Here is a 24560-nt window from a genome sequence, read left to right on the forward strand (position 1 = left end):
GGGAGAGAGAGAGAGAGAGAGAGAGAGATGGTGCACATGTTTCTCTTACCCATCATGTCTTTATTCTTCTTGTAATGTTTGTACCAGCGGCCAAACTCCTGGCACTTGGTGGCAGAAACATTTGTGTAGTAAGTGCTGTTGACTATGGAGGAAATCATGCTCTGAAAGAGAGGGAGAGGGGGAGGGAGAGAGAAGGAGAGAGGGAGGGAGAGAGGGGGAGAGAGGGAGGGAGAGATAGGGAGAGAGAGGGAGGGAGAGAGGGGGAGAGAGGGACGGAGAGAGGGAGGGAGAGGGAGAGAGATGGTGTTTGAAGGAAAGCCCACTGCATTATTAAATTACATTAACTAATCCTGAATGACACACACCTCCATGCTCCTCCACATACTGACAAACACGTAAAAGCACAAAAACACACTGATTACACAGCAGACATATTCACACACCCACACGCTAACACACACACACATACACATACATTATGCACACACGCACACACAACCAAAAGTATAAATGCACACACAAAATACAAACACTCGCAAAACTCCAAAAATATAAAACAGAGGAAGCATTCTGTGAGTGAGCTTGACAAGCACACTGTGACCGTCAGGGTTACACCGAAAATAACAGCCTCTGTTTTTAAACACAAATTAACACTGATAGCTAACACCGATCTTTCACACTGTCAGAGTTATTTAAACACAGACTGTGGAACACGAGGACCGTAAAAAAAAAACATCCAAAGCTAACGTGACTCCAGGAGAACCGGGCCTCCCTCTTTCATCCAAAGAATCCATAAATGCAGACTCCACCCCCTACACCCACTCACACCCCCACACCATCTCTACATTTCATCACACTATTAATCCACACTCTTCACAAACACCGCGGAGAGCGACTTCCTTTTATTAACCCGCTGCCCGCAGGGTGGATTGCAGGGGTTGTTTTGATGGTTATAAATATTCAGAAGATGGAGAGAGAAAGAGAGAAGATGAAAAAAAAATCGCCCCATCTGTTTTTTCGAGGTAGCAGGTAGGCGCTAGCTGCTGTCGCTAACAGTATCAGGGCCGCCAGGAGCCCTCTGGCTGGAGACGCAGTTGCCACGGTGATGACAGTTGATGACTGGTTATGACAGGTTATGACAGTTGCTTCTGCACACAAATACGCTCCTAATTACAGGTTCTGTGATCTACAAGCTCACACAGAAACCGATATATTCATCCCACAATCTTCCTGCAGCTCCCTGGACCAATAACAGGACAGAAAAAACTCTGCACTTCATTAACACACTGATTAATCCTGCAACCCAACACTGCAAAACACAAATTAACCCAGCAACTCAACACTGTAAAACACAGTAATTAGTCCTGTAACCCAACACTGTGAAAACACACTAACTAACCCCACAATCCGACAGGGGTTCAGTGGAATACCTCACGCAGCCACACACTGGGAGTGTGAGGTAGAAGGTAAAAGCACAGATTTACTGCTGATTACAGAGCCCCTCTGCGATAACAGCCTGGGGCGGAAACACACAGCTGGTCTGGGGGGGGGGGGGGGTCCTCTCTCTCTCTCTCTTTTCACACACTCTGACAAACCCCCCCCCCCCCTCTCTTTCTTTCTGTCCGGCTCCCGACCCCTCCCACCTCTTTCCCAGAAGGCAGTTCCCCACACGCCACGGCAGGTTTTTAACGGGGACTGCGACAGCTGTGCGCCCCAGAATAACCGCGCGGCCTGAGTCGCGCGCGCTCTCCTCCTGCACGGTGACGGCAGAAGCTGCGAGCACTTCCTGTTTACTGCAGTTCAGTCTCAGCTTGTTTTCTCTTTTGTTTCTGATGCTGAAATGGATTCCTCAGCACGTTTACCGTTAACGGCACAAACGCAGACAGAAGCAGACGGATGAGAGGTCACTACACACACCCAGTCACACAGCTTTTATCACTTAAATACTCTGCAGTATCTCTGTCATCAGTCCCTCAGTTTCTACCAAAGACAAGACTATTACTGATTACAAAAAAAAACATCCCATGCCGTTGCCACAAAAATAGCTCATCTCCCATATTTCTATGGTTTCCTTGAGGTGGGTCTCATGACAGGGGGCACGGTGAGGGGGGGGGGGGGTACAGTGGAGTGGGGGGGGTACAGTGGAGTGGGGGGGGGTACGGCGAGGGGGGGGGGTACAGTGGAGTGGGGGGGGTACCTGGGACAGGGGGCACTCTTTGGCCAGAGAACTCTGGTTCGTGTCTCTGAGCAGCTCCTTCAAGGCGTTCCTCACCGTGGAGTGAGTCCACTGCTCTGGGGGGAGATCTTCCAGCTTAGGACAACTGGGAGAGAGAGAGAGAGAGAGACATTAACACTGCACTGAGAGAGAGAGAGAGGGGGGGAGAGAGAGGGGGGGGGGAGAGGGGGGGGAGAGAGAGAGAGCGAAAGAGAGAGAGAGAGGGAGAGAGACATTAACACTGCACTGAGAGAGAGAGAGAGAGAGAGAGAGAGAGGGGGGGGGGGGAGAGGGGGGGGGAGAGAGAGAGAGCGAAAGAGAGAGAGAGAGGGAGAGAGAGGGGGAGAGAGAGAGGAGAGAGAGTGAGTGAGGGGAGACAGAAGGGGAGGGGGAAGAGAGAGGGAGAGAAAGAGAGGGAGGAGAGAGATAGAGAGAAAGAGAGAGAGAGAGATGAACCAGCTTTGCCTTTGTGCTACAAGAGCATGATATAATCTGACGTACGATGCACATGCATCTGGAGAGTTCCCCCTCCCTCCCTCCCTCCCTCCCTGCCTCCCCCCTCACCCTTTTCTTCTTTCCTCTCTCCTTTTCTTCCTCTGTCTCTCTCTCTCCCTATATATATATATCTCCAGCTTCTTTACCCAGTCTCTCCATCCTTCTCTCATCTGCTCACCTCTCCCTCCCTCTCTCCTGAGCGCTGGTGACTGAATGCTCTCTGAGCGTTACGACCAGGCGCTCCCTCAAGCCCAGCCCCGCGTGTGCCCAGAGTCGGGTTTGCCACATCACTCAATTAATTCCCCCCACATCAATCAAACTTTATTTATACAGCACAAGTCATACATCAAATGAAACTCCAAATGCTGAACATAAAAAACTGCAGGTTAAAAAGGACATGAGTATAAATAAAAAACAAGAAAATTAATAAATAAAATATAGTATAATAAAACTAATAATAAAATAATAAATAACAGTAAAAGTGCAAGTCGAAATCAACACACACTAGATAGAAGCCAGGCTAAAAAGGTGTGTTTTAAGTTTTCTTTTAAAGATATCCACACATTCTGATTTGAATCAGAAACATTCAAACACGTGTGTGATTGCACAGAAAGGAGAGAGGGAGAAATCTAGAGTTGTGGACCTGGATTTGCACAGAAAAGTGCATATAGTAGGGACTGTGTTTGAGTGTGTATAGTAGGGACTGTGTTTGAGTGTGTATAGTGGGGTCCTTGTGTAAAGTGTGCGATGTGTTTATAGTGTGTGCAGTGTCTATAGTGGGGACCGTGCATTGTGGGGTCTGTGTGTGCAGTGTGTATAGTGGGGACTGTGCATTGTGGGGACTATGTGTGAAATGTGTATTGTGGGGACCTTGTGTAAAGTGTGCGATGTGTTTATAGTGTGTGCAGTGTGTATAGTGGGGACTGTGCATTGTGGGGACTATGTGTGAAATGTGTATTGTGGGGACCTTGTGTAAAGTGTGCGATGTGTTTATAGTGTGTGCAGTGTGGATAGTGGGGACTGTGTGTGAAATGTGTATTGTGGGGACCTTGTGTAAAGTGTGCGATGTGTTTATAGTGTGTGCAGAGTGTATAGTAGGGACTGTGCATTGTGGGGACAGTGTGTGAAATGTGTATTGTGGGGACCTTGTGTAAAGTGTGCGATGTGTTTATAGTGTGTGCAGTGTGTATAGTGGGGACTGTGCATTGTGGGGACTATGTGTGAAATGTGTATTGTGGGGACCTTGTGTAAAGTGTGCGATGTGTTTATAGTGTGTGCAGTGTGTATAGTGGGGACTGTGCATTGTGGGGACTATGTGTGAAATGTGTATTGTGGGGACCTTGTGTAAAGTGTGCGATGTGTTTATAGTGTGTGCAGTGTGGATAGTGGGGACTGTGTGTGAAATGTGTATTGTGGGGACCTTGTGTAAAGTGTGCGATGTGTTTATAGTGTGTGCAGTGTGTATAGTAGGGACTGTGCATTGTGGGGACAGTGTGTGAAATGTGTCTTGTGGGGACCTTGTGTAAAGTGTGCGATGTGTTTATAGTGTGTGCAGTGTGTATAGTGGGGACTGTGCATTGTGGGGACTATGTGTGAAATGTGTATTGTGGGGACCTTGTGTAAAGTGTGCGATGTGTTTATAGTGTGTGCAGTGTGTATAGTGGGGACTGTGCATTGTGGGGACTATGTGTGAAATGTGTATTGTGGGGACCTTGTGTAAAGTGTGCGATGTGTTTATAGTGTGTGCAGTGTGTATAGTGGGGACTGTGCATTGTGGGGACTGTGTGTGAAATGTGTATTGTGGGGACCTTGTGTAAAGTGTGCGATGTGTTTATAGTGTGTGCAGTGGGGATAGTGGGGACTGTGTGTGCAGTGTGTATTGTGGGGACCTTGTGTAAAGTGTGCGATATGTTTATAGTGTGTGCAGTGTGTATAGTGGGGACTGTGCATTGTGGGGACTGTGTGTGCAGTGTGTATTGTGGGGACCTTGTGTAAAGTGTGCGATGTGTTTATAGTGTGTGCAGTGTGTATTGTGGGGACCTTGTGTAAAGTGTGCGATGTGTTTATAGTGTGCGCAGTGGGGACTGACCTGAGCAGCTGGATTTTCAGAGTGATGACTTGGTAAACATCCTGCAGCATGTCCGCCACTGTGGCATCAGGAGCGTCCGTCACACAGGAGAGAGGAACAGGGTTCCACTTCCCCACCTGGATCAGACCTGCACCGCACACACACACAGGGGTGGTACAGGGACATGTTGTGGAGGTAGAGGGACAGGTTGTGGTTGTAGAAGGGCAGGGCGGGGTGGTAGAAGTGCAGGGTAGGGTGGTAGGGGGCAGTGTGGGGCCGTAGAGGGGCAGTAGAGGGGTGATGTGGGGCAGTAGAGGGGCGTTGCGGGGCAGTAGAGGGGCAGTAGAGGGGCAGGTTAGGGCAGTAGAGGGGCAGTAGAGGGGCGATGAGGGGCCATAGAGGGGCAGTAGAGGGGCAGGGTTGGGCAGTAGAGGGGCAGTAGAGGGGCGTTGCGGGGCAGTAAAGGGGCAGTAGAGGGGCAGGTCAGGGCAGTAGAGGGGCAGGGTTGGGCAGTAGAGGGGCATTGCGGGGCAGTAGAGGGGCTCCGGTAGCCTGATGGCGGTACCTTTGGCTTGTGCCGCGGAGCTGTGTGAGTACCCCAGGGAGAGCAGCGCCATCTCGATCAGCTGGTTGAACAGCAGGTCCTTCCTGACCAGCACAAACTCCGCGTGCTCCTCCGTCCCCTCCCGGCTCTCCAGCGCCCCCTCCTGGTGCTCCACCACACAGAAGACTGGCAGCATGTTGCCTAGGGAACGTGCAGGACAGGAGCACGGCAGCACACCATTAACACCGCCAACCCGACACAAGCCTGTCACAAACTAATAAAGCAGAGTATCATACCTGCACACACGGGAGGATCAGGTCCGCAAATGGGTGTCTTTCAATACCCGACACATCCCAGCATGCTTTGCACTCCATCTCTCTCTTTCTGTTCTAGGTAAACTCCATAAACAGAAATAATTCTGCAGAAATACACATTCTGCACCGCAATACATCGCCCTAAGTGCCGTTTTTTGGACAGCAGGAGGCGTCAGGGAACGCTGCCCACAACACTCCGCTGCGTCACAAAGGGAAGCTGCCGGAGGGTTCCAGAACACTCCCACCGCAGGACACCGGCCGGGAGGAACAGGAGGACAGGAAAAGCACAGAGGAGATCGCTCTCAGCAGACACACACACACACACACACGTAAACACACACACACACACACACTCACTCAGCAGACGAGTGTCAGCACCTACTGTGTGAACAGCTGTCATAGAGAAGCCGAGATTACTTTAAAACTGCACAGTCATCCTGGAACCCCTTTACAGCTGAACCAGGCTGGCTCATTATAGCCCTTTCCCACTGTAGAGCTGGAACCAGGCTGGCTCATTATAGCCCTTTCCCACTGTAGAGCTGAACCAGGCTGGCTCATTATAGCCCTTTCCCACTGTATAGCTGAACCAGGCTGGCTCATTATAGCCCTTTCCCACTGTAGAGCTGAACCAGGCTGGCTCATTATAGCCCTTTCCCACTGTAGAGCTGAACCAGGCTGGCTCATTATAGCCCTTTCCCACTGTAGAGCTGAACCAGGCTGGCTCATTATAGCCCTTTCCCACTGTAGAGCTGAACCAGGCTGGCTCATTATAGCCCTTTCCCACTGTATAGCTGAACCAGGCTGGCTCATTATAGCCCTTTCCCACTGTAGAGCTGAACCAGGCTGGCTCATTATAGCCCTTTCCCACTGTAGAGCTAGAACCAGGCTGGCTCATTATAGACCTTTCCCACTGTAGAGCTGAACCAGGCTGGCTCATTATAGCCCTTTGCCACCGTACAGCTGAACCAGGCTGGCTCATTATAGCCCTTTCCCACTGTAGAGCTGAACCAGGCTGGCTCATTATAGCCCTTTCCCACTGTAGAGCTGGACCAGGCTGGCTCAGTATAGCCCTTTCCCACTGTAGAGCTGAACCAGGCTGGCTCATTATAGTCCTTTCCCACTGTAGAGCTGAACCAGGCTGGCTAATTACAGCCCTTTGCCACTGTACAGCTGAACCAGGCTGGCTCATTATAGCCCTTTCCCACTGTAGAGCTGAACCAGGAATCCAGTTGACAGCAAAGTATTTAACTATGCAATATAATACAGTGTAGCGCAACACAAGTATAACAGAATTGTAACATATTGCAATGCAATGTAACCCAGTGTGATACAGTGTAGCAACATATAACAGTGTAACAAAGTAACGTGATGGAATTTACCATAACAATGTAACGCAGCGCATGCACTGTGATGTAACAGTTAAAAATAACAGTTGAGCCTTACCTCTCCTGTGGCCGAGCCGGAGGGGGAGGGGCCCCAGCGGTTTGAGGGGCCCCCCAGGGGCTTTGGCCCCGCCCATGCTGCCCAGTCGGGCCTGGCCGGCGAGGGGACTCCTGTTCTGCTCCAGCCGAGCCACCTTCACCGGGGGGCCCTTGGGTTCCCCGGCACAGTTGGGCAGCTCGCGGTTCTCCTTCCCCAGGTATGTCTCGCTGAGGTGTGACATCATCCTCGGCCCCGCCCCCCGCCCCCCCCCACACGCACGCGGTGACCTGCGGAGGAGAGAGAGAGGCAGGAGGTCACACCACTTATTCCATCAATCAATCAATCAATCAATCCATATCCCTTATTCCATTCATCAGTCTGGCAACACCCGCTGTTCAATTAATAAATCTGACGACACCCCTTATTCATCTAACCAGACCACACCCCCTATTCAGTCAACCAATCAGATCACACCCTAAACCAGCTCAACCAATCCCTTTCAGCACAGTGCCTTTGCACACAGAGCTCCACAGCCAGGCAGGTGAGTACAGAACATTACACAGAACTTGCTCTGTAGTCGCCTGGCAGCTTGGGAACTGGACAGAGAAAGATGGACTTCAATTCCCTCTCAATTTTACTTTATTTGTTACTTTCCTTTAGTTTTTTTTTTATTTAGTTTGGATAACACCTTTAAGAGGATACTATGAACTGGTGTGGTTATGTTTAAAAAGAGCTGTATGAGTTGGGCATATGTGTGGCTGCTGTTTTTTATTTCCCTCTCTAAGCTAAGATGGGCTGGGCTTGGCTGGTACTGAAGCTAAGCATGGCTGGGTTTGGTTAGTACTGAAGCTAAGCAGGGCTGAGCTTGGTTAGTACTGAAGCTAAGCAGGGCTGGGCTTGGTTAGTACTGAAGCTGAGCAGGGCTGGGCTTGGTTAGTACTGAAGCTAAGCAGGACTGGGCTTGGTTAGTACTGAAGCTAAGTAGGGCTGGGCTTGGTTAGTACTGAAGCTAAGCAGGGTTGGGATTGGTTAGTACTGAAGCTAAGCAGGGCTGGGTTTGGTTAGTACTGAAGCTAAGCAGGGCTGGGCTTGGTTAGTACTGAAGCTGAGCAGGGTTGGGATTGGTTAGTACTGAAGCTAAGCAGGGCTGGGTTTGGTTAGTACTGAAGCTAAGCAGGGCTGGGCTTGGTTAGTACTGAAGCTGAGCAGGGTTGGGATTGGTTAGTACTGAAGCTAAGCAGGGCTGGGTTTGGTTAGTACTGAAGCTAAGCAGGGCTGGGTTTGGTTAGTACTGAAGCTAAGCAGGGCTGGGCTTGGTTAGTACTGAAGCTAAGCAGGGCTGGGTTTGGTTAGTACTGAAGCTAAGCAGGGCTGGGCTTGGTTAGTACTGAAGCTGAGCAGGGTTGGGATTGGTTAGTACTGAAGCTAAGCAGGGTTGGGATTGGTTAGTACTGAAGCTAAGCAGGGCTGGGCTTGGTTAGCACTGAAGCTAAGCAGGTCTGGGCTGGGCTTTGTTAGTACTGAAGCTAAGCAGGGCTGTGTTTGGTTACTACTGAAGCTAAGTAGGGCTGGGATTGGTTCTCAGGTGGCCTACCTGGTTAAATTAAGGTAATATAAGAATAAATAAGACAGCAAGTAAGTATTGAAACCACAGACTTATAGCAGGAATGTCCTATATACAACAAACGATGTTCTCTAAATGTGAGCATACTCCATATGCTCACATTCAGAATTTTAATTTAAATAGTGTATTTTTAAACAAACACTTTAAGTCATATTCTCCTGTTCAGAGCTGAAACACTTGTATTAACATTTAGAACACCTAAATGATTTTGTCCAAAAAGCCTTCCAAGGCTGTCCCCAAATAGAAATATATTTTCCTGCTTTAAATGTTTTTTTTTTAATTATTATTACAAGACTGGTGTCTGAAATTGGCCGGCTGTTCCGGCGTGAGTCCAGGTCAGGATTTAGCGATGACCTCCGAAGCAGACAAAGGAGGCGCAATCCTCGGGCTGCCCGGGGAGAGGAACAATGCGTGCCGCAGACCACAGACAAATTAGGGAACCCGCCCGACACTCACCGCTCCAAAACAGGCGAGCGCATCAAGCCGCGTGGGTCCCGTGTGTCTCCTCCGGTAAACCAGTCAGTGATAAACAAGGACGCAACGGAACCGAGCCAAAGTTCTAACGCTTTGCAGACATGGCAATGGACATCGGTCTTCTGACGGGTATTCTCTCTCCCCGAGAGAGGCGGAAAAGGCGATTTTCCAATTAATTTCAGCTGGACAGAAGAGCGATAACATGGGGTCGTCTGATGCGGCAGGCTCTATTCTGAAGCCCGCTAATTGACTACAGCGGTCGGCTGCTATTTCACTTCGAGCCACAAAGACGGGCTTTTGAACCGCAGAGAAATAAGACACGCTCGTTTCAAAAAGTTTTTTAAAAATATGCAGCGTGGGGGAGTCCTCCATCGGAGTTATCAATCTCCATCGTGGAAACGGTAGCCTAAGATATAGGTAACGAAAACATCGGACGTGGAAGTAAACAAATGTCAGCCTACACACCCAGCCTGCTTCTGCGCGCGTTCGGCGTCTGTTCGCGTGAGGACCCCAGGAGGTGCGTCAGCTTAGCCCGTCCATCGTTCCGGGAGAAAAAGAGGCGAATATTTCCCGTCTTCTCGCGCGAATGCGATGTGTACGGACGGGTAAAAACAAGCGCGTCTCGGTTTCCGACCTGGGTGACGCATGGGGTGACGCATTCGCCACAGTGAAGACGGTTGACAGGTCCCTTGGCGACGTTCGCTGTGGTTTTTATCTGTGACCGGACGGACGGAGCCTCTTTCTCTTTCTTTCGTGCACTCTCTCTCTCCGTCCCTCTCCGCTCTCCCCGTGTCCCCATTAAATTATTAGTTGTATTGACTCGTCACCCCCCGCGCTGGCGCGCGCCTCTGCCCCCTCCTCCCTCATCCCAGGGCGAAAAGCACTGTAAGGAGAGGGCTGAGAACGAAGCGGGAGAAGCGGACTTCAGGGACGGCCGATGCCCTGGCATAAGCGGAAGCCCAGAAATAAGTTTTTTTTTAATTCCAGTAGAACACAGAAATAGTGTGTGATTTTCGGCGGCGCGCGTAGGAATTTTTCATCGGCTTGATTAGCGTGAGGCGGTTCTGCATTTATTACGGAATAAACCACACAGATGCACCTGCAGACACACACACAGGAACTACGGTGTATATTACAGTATGAAACAAGAACGTGAACATGAAAAAACATGCCTGAACACTGGCATAATACTATCTTTCTTAAATATAACCACACAAAATTGAATAATTGGTGCTTACTCTTTTGTATTATATGCCATTATATGCTAAATTAAAGTGCTGGCACCATGGGTATTACCTCATCTTACCTCAGCATTTTTACATATCACGCGCGCCTTGCGATTTAATTTTATCCAGAAAATAGGGTTCTCGTGCGTCAACGTGCTCCCAAAATGTCCTAGCGGTGACGGAATGCTTCCGAGCACAAAGGCACGCGCCATATGGCTCGCACTGAGACGGGGTCGCGGCCGCGAGCGAGCCGGTTATTAGCCTCGCGGAGATCGCGTGAGTGCGGACAGTGACGGTCCACGCGCGTATAGGCGGGGAAGGGCATCGGCAGGTTACGTGGGGTGGTATTCACAGCGTACAGGAAGATGGGAGGACGAGATAAATGAATTATATCCCACTGCAAGCACTTCAAGACTCGAATTAAGGGAACTGATTCCCCCCCCCCCCCCCCCCGAATCTAACAGGACGGAGTTCCTACTCTTCAGTGTTATGCAGTAATACAGTATATTTTAATAAGCCCCTTCCGAAATATGTAAGTCTGATGGTTTTTGTTCGCAAGGGAGATGAGCAGGACACGGTCCAATAGCAGGTTTATGAACCACATGCTCGTGAACACCAAGCGCCCACAACAGCGAAAACAAACAGAAGTGGTTTTGGGAAACGAGCGGTGGCCTCCAGGCGGCCTCCAGGCGACAGCGGTGTGAGATCTCGCCGCGCGCGGCTGTGACAGATCTGCGCTGAGGAGGGTTCCAGGAACCTGAGCCACACGAAGCAAACCCGCAAACAGCGCTCTGGGGGAGCCGTGAAAACAGGAAGCAGCGGCGCGGGCCAGAAGGATAACAACAAAAACAAACACACGACCGCTCTCTCCGAACACTCGCTCCTGCAGACAAACACACGACCGCTCTCCCAGAACACTCGCTCCTGCAGACAAACACACGACTGCTCTCCCAGAACACTCCCTCCTGCAGACAAACACACGACCGCTCTCTCCCAGAACACTCGCTCCTGCAGACAAACACACGACCGCTCTCCCAGAACACTCCCTCCTGCAGACAAACACACGACCGCTCTCTCCCAGAACACTCGCTCCTGCAGACAAACACACGACCGCTCACCCAGAACACTCGTCCCTGCAGACAAACACAGGACCATGTCCAAGATACACAATTCCTGCTCTCTGAAATCAATAAATGCCGTCGTGTCTCACACACACACACATGCATGCACACACACAACTACACACACACACACACACATGCATGCACACACACACCTACACACACACATGCATGCACACACACACACACACGTAATTAAGTGTTCCTAGACTTATTCCAATATGAGCTGAAGGCCAAGGCCAAGCTGATCCTAGATCAGTCACTTTCCCTGTGTCCCCAGAATGGAGATGGCAGGAAGAGGCAATATGTTGCTGTAAACGTGTGCTCAGTTGACCTACTCTGTATAAAGGAAGGTTCATAGATTTTATCTGTGAGCAGTGGCATGCTTCGGCTCATTTGCCTTTGTCAGGTAAAAGCAGTCATGTGATCACAGCTGAACAAGCGGACAGGTGACACTTCAGTTTATCCATCAAAAGTGCCGTAATTACACGTATTGGCCTTTAGATGTTTATTATGTCAATAATGAAAGAAACAGACAAACATATTGGTTATTATATATCTGGAATATAAAAAAATAAAGCAATGTAATATTTTAATACTTATAACCTACTACCACAACAATACTAATACATACAGCAATAGGATAATACATTGAAAAGCGATACATACAAGCGAAATGTTCACTGTTAATTGAGTTCACAAAAAAGAGTTAACAGAAGAAAGAGAGATAAAACATGCTCAGAACTGCCAGAGTAGTGTGTGCTCCCTTAGAGCTGATGTACCACTGAACAGTTTACTGTGGGCATTTTTAAACACAGAGAGTTACTGTAAATAGCATGACGTGAGCGACTATAAGCAGAATGTGTCCTCACCGTCTATTACGCCATCGGTGACGGACACGTGCCAGCCCCGCCCACAATCGCTAGCCCCGCCCACACGCACTAGCCCCGCCCACAGGGTTCTCTGGGCTTCCCCGCCCACTCTGAGACCCGCGTTAAGCTCTGTGTAATTATCCAGCCGCTAATTGCCCCCTGTGGAGAGCGCAGATGACTCGCGATGTTTTCCGTTTCTGTCACATGGAGAAAACGCTTAGTCAGGGAAAAGGGATCCAGCGCCCCAGACTCACGACCACAGCCCCGCAGATCTACAGGCTCGAACCTGGAGCCGGGATTATCCGCTCGAGTGACTGCTTAATCAGAGGATTACAGCAAGCTGCTCGACACCACAGTGCAGGGCTTCTCAGAAAGGCTGACGTGCCTGTAGGGTTACTCTACCCTGTCATGCTGCAGTGCTGAATGTTTTTAATTTCATTTTAAACGTTTAACACTCCCCGAATCAGGGGAAGAGAGGGTAAATTGGTAGAACGAGGAGACTAATGATCTTGATCAGGTGATTATGAGAATCACTGGACTGAGGGTCTACAGAAACAGCCCTGGCCCACAGCATTAATTTAACAGGGCCCCAGGATCTTAATTAGGATGGTGGAGACAGTCCCAGTGAAGATTTGTTCTGAAAGAAATACTTCTGTAAAAGTGCTACCTCATGATTCACAAGCAGAGTATGTTAATTTTTGGTAATTTCAGAACTGGGAATCCCCCCCCCCCCCCCCCCCCCCCCAAAAAAATTGTGATGTCACAGAATGCTCATTCAGAATGCCCATCTGTGTGACATCACAATAACTGTGTTTATGGGAAAGAGCTGCCATTGCTCGGTGAAGGACGACCTCACATTTAACAAAATATTATAAACAGGGAAACATCTAGATGGAAACCATATCCATTTTAAATGATAAAAATGTAATAAAAAGTTATGTTATTGAGTATTGTGTGACACCATCAATATAAAAAATAAAACTGATGAATTATTGCCATTGCTTAAAAATATAATTATCAAAAATATAAGAAAAATGAATGATAAATAAGTTATCTTCACAAAACATCGATATCATCTACAATTGATTTCACAGCAGGCAGGCAGGCAGGCAGGTAATATAAATAAATACAGAAACGAATGAATAAATGAGCCAACAGGAGAAATAGCATGACGGTGATAATGGGGGTAATAATGGGGGTGGGGGGAATTAATGTGACTATTCGGAACGCCGTGGGCGGCCGGCTTCCTGGTCATTTCCGGAGCTGGGCGATATAAACGGCGGTTCAGTCACTGGCGCTATACCTTACACCCCCCCCACCACCCCCCCCCCCCCCCCCCCCCCCCCGAGGCGTCTCTCTGCAGTACTGCGTTAAATGGCACCAGCAGACAGGCAAATAAGAGCTTGTGCGCTCTCTCTCTCCTTCCCTCTCTCTCTCAGTCTCTCTCTCCTTCCCTCTCTCTCTCAGTCTCTCTCTCATGCTCTCTTTCTCTGTCTCTCTCTCTCTCTCTCTTCCTGTACCCCCCCTCGTCTCTCTCTCATTTGCTGTCTCTCTCTCATTTGCTCTCTCTGCCTCCTGCAGGTAAACTGACATTCCCCTCAGTCCTGCCACAAAAGACTGTACAGATGGGTTAATCACTAACTGTCAGGCTGTTCTGCTGGGATAAGCACCGTTAGGCTGTTCTGCTGGGATAAGCACCGTTAGGCTGTTCTGCTGGGATAAGCACCGTTAGGCTGTTCTGCTGGGATAAGCACCGTCAGGCTGTTCTGCTGGGGTAAGCACCGTCAGGCTGTTCTGCTGGGATAAGCACAGTCAGGCTGTTCTGCTGGGATAAGCACCGTCAGGCTGTTCTGCTGGGATAAGCACTGTCAGGCTGTTCTGCTGGGATAAGCACTGTCAGGCTGTTCTGCTGGGATAAGCACCGTCAGGCTGTTCTGTTGGGATAAGCACTGTCAGGCTGTTCTGCTGGGATAAGCACTGTCAGGCTGTTCTGCTGGGATAAGCACCGTCAGGCTGGTCTGTTGGGATAAGCACTGTCAGGCTGTTCTGCTGGGATAAGCACTGTCAGGCTGTTCTGTTGGGATAAGCACTGTTAGGAAATTCTAATTGGATAACCACAGTAAGGCTATTCTAATTGGATAAGCGCTATTTGTGACATTTTTACTGTGATACAATAACCACTGATCATGAGATGCCAAATGTTCTCAGATCATTTTTTTACTTCATGAATTGAATTTGAATTCATTTTTTGAATTAGGTGAACTGAAAAAAGAACCGATTCTGAGCTCAGCTCAAATCTGTGGAGAAGAAACCCACAGGGGCTGCTGAATGTACAACAATGCTCTGCTGATCAAGATCGCATTGCTTTTTCAGTAATCAAAGCCTCTCCTGGCAGAGCAAAGTCATAAAGCAACCACACGTACCAAATAAGCGCAGTGAGCTTACAGGGCTGCAGGGGGCCATTCCGGCTCAAGTGTAGCTGCTCCACTGTGTGCTGTGAGGTAACAAGGCTGTGGGCGCCATTATGGCTCAAGTGAGCTGACAGGGCTGTGGGCGCCATTATGGCTCAAGTGAGCTGACAGGACCGTGGGCGCCATTATGGCTCAAGTGAGCTGACAGGGCTGTGGGTGCCATTAAAGCTCCACTCTAAGGACCTGCATCACCTCTGAGTGTGGAGAGACTGAGACTTCCCTCATACAGGAATGAATAATCCACCTTTAAATTACATCACATCCTGTGACACTGCCTTACTTAATTACATTACCTCACCTACAGAATAATATATAATATTACATAGTGTTACACTGCTTTACCACTTAACATTAAATAATCTATATACTCATCAGAGACCCTAATCCAGGGCCCTTTATCGTAGATCGCATTTTCCACATTCTGCAGTCATAATTATGCAACTGTAAAAACTCAGTTCAGGTTAATCACGGTGCCGATGGCCAAATTAACACTATCCATGGGTTTGTTCTTTGTCCGGTCATCTGATGAATTTTCAGGACTGAAGATTCACCTGAAGCTGCACCTGCGCCCAGGTCTGTGCGGAACGGGCCTCACAGATTTTCGGCCGAAGCCCGTCCTTCCGCCCACCCACGCAATTGGACGAAACTGAGAGCCAATCAGACGATGTGAATGCGCAGCAGGACTCTGTGTTCCTCAGAAGCTGTGGTCTGGTTTCCTGTGATCACAACGCCATTCTGAAGAAGGTCAGAGACACCGCACCCAGTCACCCGAGCGAACGACCTGCTTTCTCCGGCGAAACTGCAGATTATTTCATCATTGGTCAACCGCGGCGCCTCAGAGCTCCACGCACCATCACAAGTGAAAACTGTATTTCTTTTACAAAACAATTCTCATTTTTATACCATTGTTATAATAAAATAGTCTACCTACATGACGTATACTTTAAAAACCCTTATGTGACTTGCGTGTGCAAGTGTCTGCAAGTGTTTTTGTGTGTGTGCGTGTGCGCTTGTGTGTGCATGTATGTGTGTGCATGTGCTTATGTGTGTGTGCACTTGTGTGTGTGTATTTATGTGTATGTGTGTGTGTGCATGTGTGTGCGCGTGCGTATGTCTGTGTGTATCTGTTTGTGTGTGTGTGTTTGTGTGTGAGTGTGTGGGTGCACGTATGTATATATGCAGATTGGTTTGTGCAAGTGTGTGTGTGTATGCATGCATGTGCTTTATGTGGGGGTGTGCATGTATACGTGCATGCAGAGTTTTGTGTGTGTGTGCAGGTGTGTGTTTGGGTGCAGGTGTGTGTGTATATGCGCATATAGAGTTTTGTGTGTGTGTGCAAGTGTGTGCTTGGGTGCAGGTGTGTGTGTATACATGCATGCAGAGTTTTGTGTGTGTGCAGGTGTGTGTGTGTGTGGGTGCAGGTGTGTGTGTATATGCGCATATAGAGTTCTGTGTGTGTGCAGGTGTGTGTGTGGGTGCAGGTGTGTGTGTATATGCCCATATAGAGTTCTGTGTGTGTGCAGGTGTGTGTGTATATGCGCATATAGAGTTTTGTGTGTGTGCAGGTGTGTGTGTGGGTGCAGGTGTGTGTGTATATGCGCATATAGAGTTCTGTGTGTGTGCAGGTGTGTGTGTGGGTGTGCATTTCCGAGCACATGCTGTCTCTTCAGGGAGTGTTTGCTGAAGATGCTGCAGCCGACCTACTTTAGGCCTCCGCGCTCTGGTGACACATTGTTGTGGTGGCACTAGAGTAAGCCTGTGTATGTGTGTGAGAGTGTGTGTGTGTGTGTGTATAGTGTATGTGTGTGTGTGTGTGTGAGTGTGCGTGTAGTGTGTGTGTATGTGTGTGTGTGTGTATAGTGTATGTGTGTGTGTGTGTGTGTGTGAGTGTGCGTATAGTGTGTGTGTATGTGTGTGTGTGTGTATAGTGTGTATAGTGTGTGTGTGTGTATGAGTGTGTATTGTGAGTGTGTGTGTGTGTGTGTGTGTGTACGAGTGTGTATAGTGTGTATGAGTGTGTGTGTGTGTGTGTATAGTGTGTATAGTGTGTGTGTGTGTATGAGTGTGTATAGTGTGTGTGTGTGTATGAGTGTGTATAGTGTGTGTGTATGGTGTGTGTGTGTGTATGAGTGTGTATAGTGTGTGTGTATAGTGTGTATGAGTGTGTGTGTGTGTATGAGTGTGTGTATAGTGTGTATAGTGTGTGTGTGTGTGTGAGTGTGTATGAGTGTGTATTGTGAGTGTGTGTGTGTATAGTGTGTATAGTGTGTGTGTGTGTGTGAGTGTGTATGAGTGTGTATTGTGAGTGTGTGTGTGTATAGTGTGTATGAGTGTGTGTGTATAGTGTGTATAGTGTGTGTGTGTGTGTGTATAGTGTGTGTGTGTCTGTGGGAATGAGGTTATGTAATGCACCGCTGATGGAGCTCCTGTGAGTGCAAATCAGAAGCGCTGCTGCTGGGTGAATTGCGGTGAGATGCTCCATAAAGCTGAGACACTCTCACAACGTTCCCACAACGTCTCCACAATGTTCCCACAACATATCACAAGCCAGAACAGCAACACCTTTAACCTCGAGAGCTCGCCCTCTTCAGCTCTCCATCCAAGCAGAAAACAAAACCACCTCCACCCTCGCCTCCATAAACCCCCACCTCCACCCTCGCCTCCATAAACCCCCACCTCCACCCTCGCCTCCATAAACCCCCACCTCCACCCTCGCCTCCATAAACCCCCACACCCCCCCCCCCTCTACGTTTCCAGTGGGAGCTGCAGGCTCCAATCCCAAGTAGGGGCATTACCCATGCAGCAGTGTTTACCCTGCCAGGCTGCAGGCAGCTGTGCGTCCGCTCCGGGTGAGATAGAGCGCGCAGAAGGCACCGGCGGGGGGGACAGGAAACCTGCCGTCCGCCAGGGGCCCCCCAGAGGCTCCGCCCACCCACACCTACTGCACGGTGGCGGTATCTTTAATAATTACAGGCTCGCCAGCGGAGGGGACCGCCGATCTCGGGGTCTGCACTTCTCGCCATCCGCGTGGTCGCCATGGGAAACGCGTCAGTAAAAAGTGCGTGCGAACACCCAAACGGCCGGCCAATCAGGGCTGACGTGCGTTCGGTCACATTAACACAGTTTGAGCTAATCGTCGTGACGACCGTAGGCCTGGAAGCCCAAACGCGACATTCTACACAGGCGTGTGATGCTCAACTAAAACTAAAACAAAAAAAGGTATATTATTTAAACAAAAGTCCCCAAAAACCCAGAGCCACATTAAAACACTGAACCGACAAGTTAATCAAAATTTGTCGCCGCTGGTGCAGGGAGCTACACGTGGCAACCCGGCATGATCTCCTGAACCTGGCAACCCTGCATGATCTCCTGAACCTGGCAACCCGGCGGGCTGTTTGCGTCCATCGGCAACAGACGTGTTTCTCCATGGAAACGGGCGAAAATCAGAGGAGCAGCCACCAGCCTCTCTCTCTTTCCGCCTCCTGTGAGGACCCCGCAGCAGGTCGCTAATGCTAGCGTGCGGTGTGACCTTCTCCTGTTTTTATACTCTCTCTCTAAGTGGTGTGAGCGTCTGCCTGTCTGCCGTACACCATCACAGCGACTGTGTGTGGAGATACACACCTGAAAACCACACACACACACAAACACGCACACACACGCATGCACACGCACACATACGCATACACACACACACACACACATACACGCACACACACACGCGCACACACACACACACACACACACACACACAAACAAGCACACACACACACACCTCAGAAAGGCCCTCACTTATGAAATTAAGTGATCAAGCGACAGAAAAGGACAGAAAGCAGAAATGTTCTCATCATCCGCTACCCCACCCCCTTCCCCTCCACCCCCACCCCCACCCCAACCAACTTATTACATGCAACAAGGCTCGTCTTCCATGCCCAACAAAAAGAAAATCCTTGTTTTGCCAACAGGAGCTTAGCAGAGAGCGCTATATAATAAAGCACGGGGGAAATTATGTGCGCGTCCCAGAAGCGCCCTGAAAACCATCATTTACAGAAGCAATGAGCGCTTTGTTCTGCAGCTGAGGGGCATAAACCCGGCTTTTAATGCCACCGCAGGACCAGACAGAACGCGCGGTGAACCTGCGCCAAATTAATAATGGCCACATAATGCAATATTTCATATCAAAATGCAAAATGGTGCATGAATATCATTACTATAATTGTCGTCAATGTATTATTAGTATTAGTAGCAGTAGTGGTAGTATTAATGACCTCATCCAGAGCTCAATAAATTATTTGCCTGACATGTACAGTATTTTGTCAATATACGTTTGGTGAGTTTAGGATCACCCGTCTAATAACGCACGTTTTGACCCCTGTCACGCAACCACAACGTCTTTATGTATTTGTGTGCCACTAAGTTCAGATATTACGTGACCTTTAACCTTACAGCGTAAGCGGGGGGCAGGTTGTCGCGGCGCGGGACAAGCCGGCCGCGCCTGACTGACGTGTGTTATTAACGCCGTCACCTCATTCCTCGCGCTCCTCGGCTCGGCGGAGATCTACAATTAGCGCTTATCTGCGGATCCGACTTTACATATAAACTGTCATCAGGCGCGACAGACGGTTCTGAGAGACGGAAGAGAACAGGTTCTGACGGCAGCCACCGAAAGGAAAGTGTAATAAATTAAAATGGGAACATCATATCGTATCTGCGCCGCCACGTGGACCTCCCCCTTCAGCGAAAGAAATGCCTTCACCACGAGACAATTCGTATCAATCTTCTGCTTGCTCGCCGAATCTTCTGATTTCCATTTAAGTTTCACAGCAAGAAAAGTTTAACTACCCCAAATAAATAAATAAATAAATGTCCCGAGTAATACTGCCTATTACCTAAATGTGTGAGCAAAATATCAAATGTCAAAACGTTTTTTTGGAAAAGTTTTAAAAAGCGTTCAGGTTTTCCATGTGAAACACACCCGGACAGTCCGTTTTAAAAAATAAAAATCGCCATTAAATAACATTTTAATTTGAGCTGAACAAGGGGTGCTCGTTGAGGTAATCTGGTGGTGCAGGTGCGTTTGGGAACAGGCTGAGTGAAGAAGCGTCATGCATATTCATCAAGCAATGAACTGAAGTTAAGAAGAGGAAAATATTCACGTAACAAATCGTGTAGGTCTTATACAGAAAGTCTGCCATCAAAATACTGCCATCCAGAATGACGATGCAAGTGGTAGAAGTGCACTGCCTGTTTTTTTTTATTTCTTTTTTTTTTCAATCGCTAACTTCTCTCTTAAACAAGATAACGAAAGAACAGGTTATTCCTCTCCCAGGCACCTCCTGAAAATGTAAGTTCTTAAAATAAGTACGACCGCATACTCTTCTGAACTTTAATTCATAAAGGTTCATTTTTGAGGTAAACAATTCAACAACCTGACCGCTCTGCGATCTTGAGGTATCGAGGTGTGAAAGTCATTCGCACTTGGGCTATCTGCAAGTATAACTCTATTCTCCCCTGGGTGTATATTAAGTAAGAACACTTTTCAGTTCACCGAAAAGGAAAGTATTTGTATTATGCGATTAGCGCTGAGAGTAACAGATTACTGGGGGACGCAAGACTGTGAGAGAGCGCCGGAGCAGGTGTTTGGCGAATGTCACACGCCAAACATGCAGAAGAACAAGGATTAAGTAGCCTGTTGACGTGAACCGTACCTTAGAAGTTAGCAGAAGCCGTCAGACGTCTCTGGATTTCGATCAAAAATGCGGGACTGAGCCCCGACTGGATAGCACACCGGGGGAGATCCACGGGGGGGTGAATGACAAAGTCCTCGTGCGAAAATCCGGCGAACACGCGCCGGGACGACAGTTGTGCGGCTGCTTTGCACGACTCAGGAGCGCGAGTGAGGGCGCGCTGCGGGGGAGCGCGTGGTAGGGGTGCGGGCGGAGAGTTCCGACAGGGCGTCAGGTAAGCGAGGCCGCTCCTCCTCCGTCTCTGATGCTCGCGCCGGTGATTTGCCAGCGGCAGCGCAGCGTGCTCGGGGCTGGAGTTCCGTACTTTAGATTTTAAGGCGCCCACCGGGAGCCGGGGGATCTGCAGTTTCCCAAGAGAAGTCCACATTTTCGGTAAAAAAAATCCCCCTAGCACCACCCCCTCTCTCTCTTTGCATGCTCATCCATTTTCTTAGTGACACGCCACATGTTTAAATGCCAACCGCATGTAGTAGACGAATGAAAAGGGGTTAAAATATGTTGATGTGGCGTCTACTATGCGCGGCGCTAGATTGCTTATAATTGCATTATCTGTAGTAGCTAATTCAAACGCTTGCTTATAATTGCACTTAATTTTAAACGAAGCACTTTGCGATAAATAAAGTGATTATACGCTTCAAACAGATCTACCGTATATCCAGAAAATATCACTTTAAAATGGTCCAGTCATTATCTTTCATATAGGCTGTTATTTCGAGGTAGGCCTATATTTGAAAAAAAGTTTAAATGGCCATTATTGCACTTGCGCGAGAATGCTGCGTGCAAAACCCCCAGTTTTCAGTCTCGCGGGTGGAATGAATGTCTTGCACCCGTTTCCCACAAGGCGCAAAGATTAAAGGAAATAAATATTGAAATGTTAGCTGTTATTTAAAGCGGCAGCTGGAGGCGGATTTATTGTTTGTATATGTTTGATTATGCGGTTATTTTATGGTCGCGCGCGGCCTATTTATGGGCGATGTGGTCCAACCTGAACTGTAGAACAATAGATTGCATCAGCGCTATTTTAACATGAATGTATTTAGAATGTGTTTATTTGTTCTATTTTATTGTGATGTATCTCTGTCCGCTGTGCTTGGCGTAGGCCTGCCGTCTATACCGTTCAGACGGGACACACTTTCATGTCTTAGTCAGTGGCCAATACGTTGAAATGTTGCTTTAAATTTGATTCTACAGTTTTTATCTGTGATATGCTTTCATTTCCTCCTCCGTTTATGCCAGACTGCGACAGTCTAGCTCAGGTTCTCAATAATTCAAAAAATTCAGTAACACATGAGCAAACACATGCTGCGTGTATTTATGTGGGGCATTTTTCATGACATTTTTAGGGGTGCTGAAAATTTTAATAAAATTTGTGCCGACGAATGGCTGTTGTGCGCAAAGATAAAAAGATCAGAACCAAAAGCAGAAATATTTATGACATTATTATTATTATTATTATTATTATTATTGCATTTCTATTTTGGTAATAAGACCAAAATCTCTCTGCCCAATAAAAGTTTCCTTTCCTTTTCTCTGCAGCAGCTGATTCACACGATCAGACTTAATCTGTTATATTAAAATATCATCATTATATTTATATTGTTTCTCAGCGGAAACCAAATTTAAAATTTTTCACATAATACAAGAACCCGGGGAATTGAAAACATCTGGTAGTTAAAAGAAAATAAAACACCCCACTAAATGCACCAAGGATCCAGGTTTATCCGTCATTCCACGTTTTCCCGCGCTGCTCGACAGAGGGAGCGTCTGAGTCTCCAGGTCCAGCGGTCTCCTCAGTGTTTTCCACGCTCTCTCACTCTCGCGGCCGTTCGCTAAAACGCGTGGATCTGATCCTTCCAATGCCTCTGAGCCTTTGGGTGCTCTTTCATCCAAATCAAAGGGAAGTGATAAATCAACATTTTAAAATACAATTAATCCCCAGAATTTAAACCGCATAGCGGCCTGTCGGACCAGGAGGAACTGGCATTCACTGGCAGGGACTTCTGGAGCAAAGCACGCTGGGAAGGAGAGAGGAGTACGAAGTCCTCCCAGCGGAGTGTGGAATTGCCCTCCTGCCCCACAGCGAGCGGAACCGGATCTTATTTAGAACAAACCCCCCCTACACACACGGGAGCTCTAACTGTTTAGAGCAGTATTCTTCAAACTGAACAGGTTCAGTGCGGTTTGCGAGGATAATAAGCACCAAGAATGTAATAAACAAATATTATCCGTGGTCAATAACAAAAACGTACTGTATCCTACTGTACATTATTATTTTTGTGCCAAGCTCACTGTTTGGATCTCGGTTGAGAAATGCTTTGCCATAAACGGTCTAGGATAACCCCTAGGCTAAGTTAAGGTTATGGTTGGGGGGGGGGGGGGGGGTGTGGGGTTAGCTAGGCTAATAGTTCAGGGTTTTCACCAATATAGTCTGGCAATATCCTATTTGGTTAGAAAACTTCCTATTTTCGATGTTGCCATTTTCATCCAAATGTAGCTGGGGTTTCTACCTGAACGCCTGCACGCCAATTCACCGACTTGCCCACAGGCGAATCTCTGCAGGCCGGCAGTTATGGCAGGTTGACCCTTGGGCTGGGGTCTGCCGGATTTCATCGTTAGTCAGCATTTAATTGATCAATTTAATGCAGCTGTTTGCTCAGTTCACACAGCTCAAGCTGGATTCTTGAGGCTTGAACTGGCTCCAGAAAACCAGTGCCAACCGACATCGTGGGAAGCCACTACTGGACCTTCTGATGCTGCTGTAATTCCCACAGTGGCCACCGGGGGAGCCCTACGGCGCCGCGAGGTGAACCAAAAGCTCCCGAAATATGTTAATAATGCGAGCATTTATGTGACACTATGAAAAATCTGATGCTGAGTCATTAGCGATTAATCCGCCTTTGTTTTTATTCAAGAAGGCGTCTAAAATCCGTAATCCTCGTGGCACCAGGCATCTTAATTAGCGCGCAATAGTGATTTAAAAACTGCGTTACAAAATAAGCCATTAATTGGGATATCCTCTCGGCTTTGCTTCACAGAGAGCGGCTTCGTTGGGCGAAGTTGAATAAAAATAACATATTTTCATGCTTCCTGATCATGAAATAGCTTTAATTGCTGTGACATAACCAACCGGGAATGTTGATTATCATAACATGACCTGGTACCAATCTTAATTATTGCTTCAGATCTGACGGAAAGGAGATATTTATTAGACATGCTGAGTGGGTGCATGTAGAGATCCAGCCCACACACAGCCCAAAAACAGACTAGAAGCTGCCCCATGAAGGGAGTGGTCCCAAAACTGGGTTTTTGGAGAGAATGATATGGGTCACAAGATAGATGTGAGAGAGAAAAAACACTACTTATTGTATGGTCTTTATTGACATTTACACATTCAAACACGGCAATTAAATGTGCTGTACATGCAGTTATTTTGGCGTACGTTTTATATTAACTTTAAAACAACATTTCCACTAATTGTGCAGACACTAGCTGTTTGTTTCAGTTTTTTTTTTTGCTTAAAAAATGAGGATGCAAAATTTGTGCTATAATGAAATTCAAAGCACTTTATAAGTCACTCTGTACAAGAGCATCGGCCAGATAAAAATTGAAATGAAAATATAGATTGTGCATTCACATATGAACATATTGTTGTTTTAGAATTTATTTTAAAAATTAAATTCATTGGCTCATGAAGTGGTTCCTGGGCTCAGAACGTTTGCAAGTCCCTGATGTTACCCAACAGCCCAGCAGTAATATGATTGGCAGGTTCTTACTGAGGTGTGAATGTTCCAGGAAGTGCTTATCACTTCCTCATCAGAGAGGGCATTTTTACGTTTACGTACTAGGCATTGAGCTGACGCTTTTATCCAGGGCAACTTACAGTTAGCGCACAAAGAAAAACTGCAGAGATTTGTAAATCGCCAACATTCCAAGTGACAGTTAATGTGAGCCCCAAAACGTAGACCTGTAG

At 47.9% G+C, this 24560-nt stretch overlaps 1 protein-coding gene across 5 annotated transcripts in view; it reads right to left on the bottom strand.

Moving 5' to 3' along the window:
* Window positions 1–20749, bottom strand: part of satb1a (SATB homeobox 1a) — a 29862-nt gene extending 9113 nt beyond the window's left edge. The window contains exons 1-7 of one of the 5 annotated variants that reach the window (XM_035429034.1): window positions 10463–10768; window positions 9139–10255; window positions 7080–7345; window positions 5344–5523; window positions 4800–4926; window positions 2198–2321; window positions 50–161 (exon numbers count right to left, since the gene is read on the bottom strand). In XM_035429034.1, the coding sequence (XP_035284925.1) occupies window positions 50–161; window positions 2198–2321; window positions 4800–4926; window positions 5344–5523; window positions 7080–7345; window positions 9139–9161 (832 nt within the window). In that variant the 5' untranslated portion in view covers window positions 9162–10255; window positions 10463–10768. Of the gene's footprint in view, window positions 1–49; window positions 162–2197; window positions 2322–4799; window positions 4927–5343; window positions 5524–7079; window positions 7346–9138; window positions 10335–10462; window positions 10769–20551 lie in introns of those variants that run through there. The other 4 variants (XM_035429037.1, XM_035429035.1, XM_035429038.1 and 1 more) reach the window with 4 other exon arrangements.
* Window positions 20750–24560: the final 3811 nt, after the last annotated feature.

The sequence above is a fragment of the Anguilla anguilla genome, chromosome 8 (genome assembly GCF_013347855.1).
Source record: "Anguilla anguilla isolate fAngAng1 chromosome 8, fAngAng1.pri, whole genome shotgun sequence".
Taxonomy (NCBI): domain Eukaryota; kingdom Metazoa; phylum Chordata; class Actinopteri; order Anguilliformes; family Anguillidae; genus Anguilla; species Anguilla anguilla.